Source organism: Zootoca vivipara, chromosome 16, assembly GCF_963506605.1.
Source record: "Zootoca vivipara chromosome 16, rZooViv1.1, whole genome shotgun sequence".
Taxonomy (NCBI): domain Eukaryota; kingdom Metazoa; phylum Chordata; class Lepidosauria; order Squamata; family Lacertidae; genus Zootoca; species Zootoca vivipara.
The window spans coordinates 21,894,766-21,899,693 of record NC_083291.1 but is presented as its reverse complement, the minus strand read 5'-3'; the positions used below and the strand labels follow the sequence as shown (position 1 = coordinate 21,899,693).

At 46.4% G+C, this 4,928-nt stretch overlaps 1 protein-coding gene across 1 annotated transcript; it reads left to right on the top strand.

The window, feature by feature from the left end:
- The first annotated feature begins 2,237 nt into the window (after positions 1-2,237).
- On the top strand, positions 2,238-4,682 carry LOC118097854 (STING ER exit protein-like). Its single transcript, XM_035141124.2, has one exon. It carries the CDS (start codon positions 2,393-2,395, stop codon positions 3,065-3,067), a length of 675 nt encoding a protein of 224 aa, XP_034997015.1. The 5' UTR covers positions 2,238-2,392; the 3' UTR covers positions 3,068-4,682.
- The last annotated feature ends 246 nt before the right edge of the window (positions 4,683-4,928 follow it).

Here is a 4,928-nt window from a genome sequence, read left to right as displayed (position 1 = left end):
CTGCTTAAAGACCTCCAAAGAACGAGACTCCACCACACCCCTTGGTAGCAAATTCCACTGCCGAACAGCTCTTACTGTCAGGAAGTTCTTCCTAATGTTTAGGTGGAATCTTCTTTCTTGTAGTTTGAATCCATTGCTCCGTGTCCGCTTCTCTGGAGCAGCAGAAAACAATCTTTCTCCCTCCTCCATATGACATCCTTTCATATATTTGAACATGGCTATCATATCACCCCTTAACCTTCTCTTCTCCAGGCTAAACATACCCAGCTCCCTAAGCCGTTCCTCATAAGGCATCGTTTCCAGGCCTTTGACCATTTTGGTTGCCCTCTTCTGGACAGGTCCAGAGGTGCACCCCTGCCCCACCTCCAGAGAAGAAATGAAGTAATTCAATAACCACAAATGACTCTTAAACTGGGTGTTTAACAGCACAACCCTATAAAAGTCTACTTAAAAGTAAAGTCCACTGAATTCAAGGGAGCTTACTCCCGGGAAACTGTGTACACAGGACTGCGGCCTAAATCTGGCAAGTCAGAGGCAGGAACTTCTCAGTGTCTTGCTTGCCTTTTCTTTACTTCTGACTAGACACCAGCAGAAAGGCAGAACTTGGAGGTTGCGCCCCAGGGCACGCTTTACTCAGAAGTAAGCCCCACTTATGTCAATGGCCCTTGCTCTCTGGGGTAAACATGCAGCGGCACTAACCTGCAAACTGGACAAGGCAGGAAAGAAACCAGAGGAAAGCGACTCAGCTGTGCTAAATTAAGAGCTTCGCCTGACAATTCTCAGTGCTGTAACCTGTGCACTGCACTGAAATCAAAAACAAAATGAAGGTCCAACCAGATTGAGACACTCAAGTCCCATTGGGTTCAGCACAAGAGATCTATGCATGTACATTTGGTAGAATCAGAACTGTAGAGTTGCAAGGGACCCTGAGAGTCATCTAGTCCCTGCAGATCATCCATGGCAGATGGCCATCCAAACTCTGCTTAAAAACCTCCAAGGAAGGAGAGTCCACCACCTCCTGAGGGAGTTCATTCCACTGTCGAAAGCTCTTACTGTCAAGAAAGTTCTTCCTGATGTTTAGTCTTCATTCTTGTAAAACTTAAATCCGTTGGTTCAGGTCCTCCCCTCCAGGGCAGGAGAAAGCAAACTTGCTCCATCTTCCATGTGACAGCCTTTGAGATATTTGAAGAGGCTATCATCTCTCCTCTCTGTCTCCTCTTTACCAGGCTAAACATACTCAATTCCCTCATCCGTTCCTCATAAGGCTTGGTTTTCAGATGGTTACGAGTCACACTGTGTTACAGCATGTTCAAATATTAATCTGGCAATATACTCTCAGCGTCTTCGTATCTGAAAAGGATGGCTCTGAAAACACACCCGGGGTACACCTGGTGCTTTTGTTTCCCTAAAATGTATACTAAGGGTTGCGGACCTGCTCGCTTCACTTGAGACCCCTCCTACCCCTTTGCCTTTAGCCCACATCTGACTAACCCCCCCTCCTCTTAATATTCCCCCACCTATTTACCTCTCCCCCCCACCTACCTAAACACACAGCTCATGACACCCTTCTCCTCTTGCCCCACCCCATTTATTTTTTAATTTATGTTTTTATTTACACTTTCAAGTTTATACATTTCATTAGCTTTACAATCAATTTACGGTAACATTTCAAAGTTTGACTTCCTTCCCTCTCTTTATGCATTTCCTTAAACTTTCTTTTTTTAATATCTTCTGCATATCCAAATTCATTTAATTTTTGCTCATTTAATCGCCTACTTTAACTATATACTCTTATGAAACTGCAGGTTATTACGATAAACCCTGCCAATGTTTTTATCTGTTTGCAATTCAGCTGTAAATATTCCATAAACCATTTCCATCCTTTTATATATATATATATATATATATATATATATATATATATATATATATATATATAATTTCTTATTATTCCGGAAAGTTTCGCCATTCCTGCGTATTCCATACGTTTTTGTATCCATTCTTCCTTCCCTGGGACTTCTGCTTCTTTCCCCTTTGGGGCAAGCAGCATTATGCAGTCATAAATAATTTTCTATACAATTTAGGTAGTTCTGGTACTATAATTCCCAAAAGAAAAGCTTCTGGGTGGTTGTTTTTTTACAAAGGTTATTTTGAACATCCTTTTCAATCTGGCCCCACCCCTTTTAAAGGAGAGGGAGGCGCTCCATCCAGCTGTTTGTTAAACAGCTGCGCGAAGCGTCTCCTCGCTCTGCGCCAGTCCGCGCGTTGCTGCAAGCGGCGCATCCAGGCAGCTACGTCGGAAGTGCAAAGCGTGACAGCATTTTGCATTTATCCGAGAAGGAGGGGCTTCCTTCCTTCCTTCCTTCCTAGCCGGCTTGGTCCTCTTTCCGCCATGCCCAAAGTGGTGTCCCGCTCCTTGGCTTGCTCGGATACGCGCGACCGCGAGGAGTACGGCGAGGGCGAGAAGCCCTTGCACGTCTATTACTGCCTGTGCGGGCAGATGGTGCTGGTGTTGGACTGCCCGCTGGAGAAGCTGCCCATGAGGCCCCGGGACCGGGCGCGGGTGATCGACGCCGCCAAGCACGTCTACAAGCTCTGCAACACCGAGGACGAGCGCGAGTGCGCCTATCTCCGCCGGGACGGAGGCGGCGTCGAGCGGCAGTGCAGGAAGAAGTGCGCGCAGTGCGGGCTGCTCCTCTTCTACCGGCACCAGCCCGACGGCGCGCCGGCCACCTTCGTCGCCGACGGCGCCCTGGTCGAGTTCGGGCAGGGTTGGGCCCAGAAGCAACAGCAGCAGCCGCCGCAGCCTCCTCCCGAGAAAGTGATGGTGACCCGCCGGACGAAGGACATGGGCAAGTGCGGCTCGGTCACCGTCTCCACCGTCGACGAGGAGGAGGAGGAGATCCAGGCGAGGGAAGTGGCCGATTCGTACGCGCAGAACGCGCGGGTGATCCAGACGCAGCTGCGGAGGAAGGGCGCTTGCAAGAGGCGGCTGCAGGAACTGGCCGAGCTGGGAGGCAAGAAGGCCAAAGGGAAAGGGACTCTGATCGACAAGCAGTTCAAATAAGAAACGTCCAGAGAGAGTGATGTGTCGTTTCTTAGGGGGAATCATGGACCCCACCGCTGTGTCCTTTTTTATTTGCCCTGTCAAATCCTCTTCTCTTAGGGATGTTGCCTTTCACTCTGGGGAGGGTTGTGTGAGCCATGTGTCTTATGAAAAGTTTTCCAGAACCTTTTTTTTTTTTTTTTTGCATTTCTAGGAAGCACCGCAGCCTTAATTTCCTAGTAAAAGCAAAGCAACCTTCTCCCAAGGGCGAGCAGAGAGGCGTTAGTCTGCCTCTGTTGTGCTGAGTTATGTTTTTGTTTTGTATCTTCACATGTATATAGAAATTGCCATATTACTGGCAATATGTAAAGTTTGTATTGATGAGGTAGAAGCAAAGTGTACAGAAAAATAGATCTTTAATAAGTTGTTTTTATGTGGTCTGTCATTTCCAGCCCATCCCCATCGCCTTTGGCAAGAAGTTAAATTTCTTTGTTACACATGCACCCCATATTTGCTCCGGAAGATCGGAGAGGGTTATTGTGGGGCTCCAAAGCAGTATTCTGTCATCGAGATACTAAAGGCCTAACTACAGGTGACGTTAAATGTGACTCAGCATCTTACATGCAGGTTTTTAAAAAAGCATGGTGAGGGGATCTAACCTTTTCCTCACATGATATTTGCTCGTGAGTTGGGGGGGGAGGCAATGCCTCCTCATCCAAATAAAATAAAAAGTGATTGAAGGAGTAGAATATAAAAGTACACAAATTGCACCCATAACCACCCCAGAGATTTAACAAAGTAAGTTTGGGTGGGTCGTTACAATATCACTTTTACATATTTTAGTGATCTCCCTATATAAGATCTCTAGATGTTGTTCTAGAATTCTGCACTGCTGTGCAATGCTATTTAGGTGCAATTTTTAATGAGCATTCCCTTATACATGTGGATACTAGTTTAATTTTTTAGTGGATACTAGTTTATAAGGTTTAGATAGCCATTAATCATTCTACTTATTTGCATATGTTTTTTCCAGTGACATTTCTGGGAAAGTGCGTGATAATTACGAAACGTTCATGTACGTTGCTGCCACACTGAAAATACATGAATGTTGGAAATTCATAGATTGCTGTAATTTGCCTCCATCATGTAATTGGAAAGGTGGGTTTTCTGATTAAGAAAATAATTCTTTAAAAAAACTATACAGGTTGTAAAGTAAACCCAGTGTAAAATCAGTGTTTGAGCCAATGCATATTGACATCTCAAGCCTATGGATGCACCATGAAGCTTCTGAGTCCCCCCCCCCCTCCGGTCATTAAATGATGAGAGTGGCTACCTTTTTCTCCCTTTAACAGTACATAGAGCTAAAGGAAGAGGTTGGAAGAATGATGTTCTTTCCCTTTTACTTCTGTGTGCTTTCCAAGGCTGAGATTAATACAACTGGATTTTATAGAGATCCTTTGGAAAAAAACCGAAATGTCTGTGCTGTGTTTTTTCTGTCTCTCTTGGGAGGGGTAAGGTAAAGGTAAAGGGATCCCTGACCATTAGGTCCAGTTGTGACCGACTCTGGGGTTGCGGCACTCATCCTGCTTTATTGGCTGAGGGAGCTGGCATACAGCTTCCAGGTCATGCGGCCAGCATGGCTAAGCCGCTTCTGGCGAACCAGAGCAGCACACGGAAACCCCGTTTACCTTCCCACCGGAGCAGTACCTATTTATCTACTTGCACTTTGACAAGCTTTCGAACTGCTAGGTTGGCAGGAGCAGGGACCAAGCAACGGGAGCTCACCCCGTCACGGGGATTTGAACTGCCGACCTTGCGATCGGCAAGCCCTAGGCTCTGTGGTTTAACCCACAGCGCCACCCGCATCCCTTGGGAGGGGAGG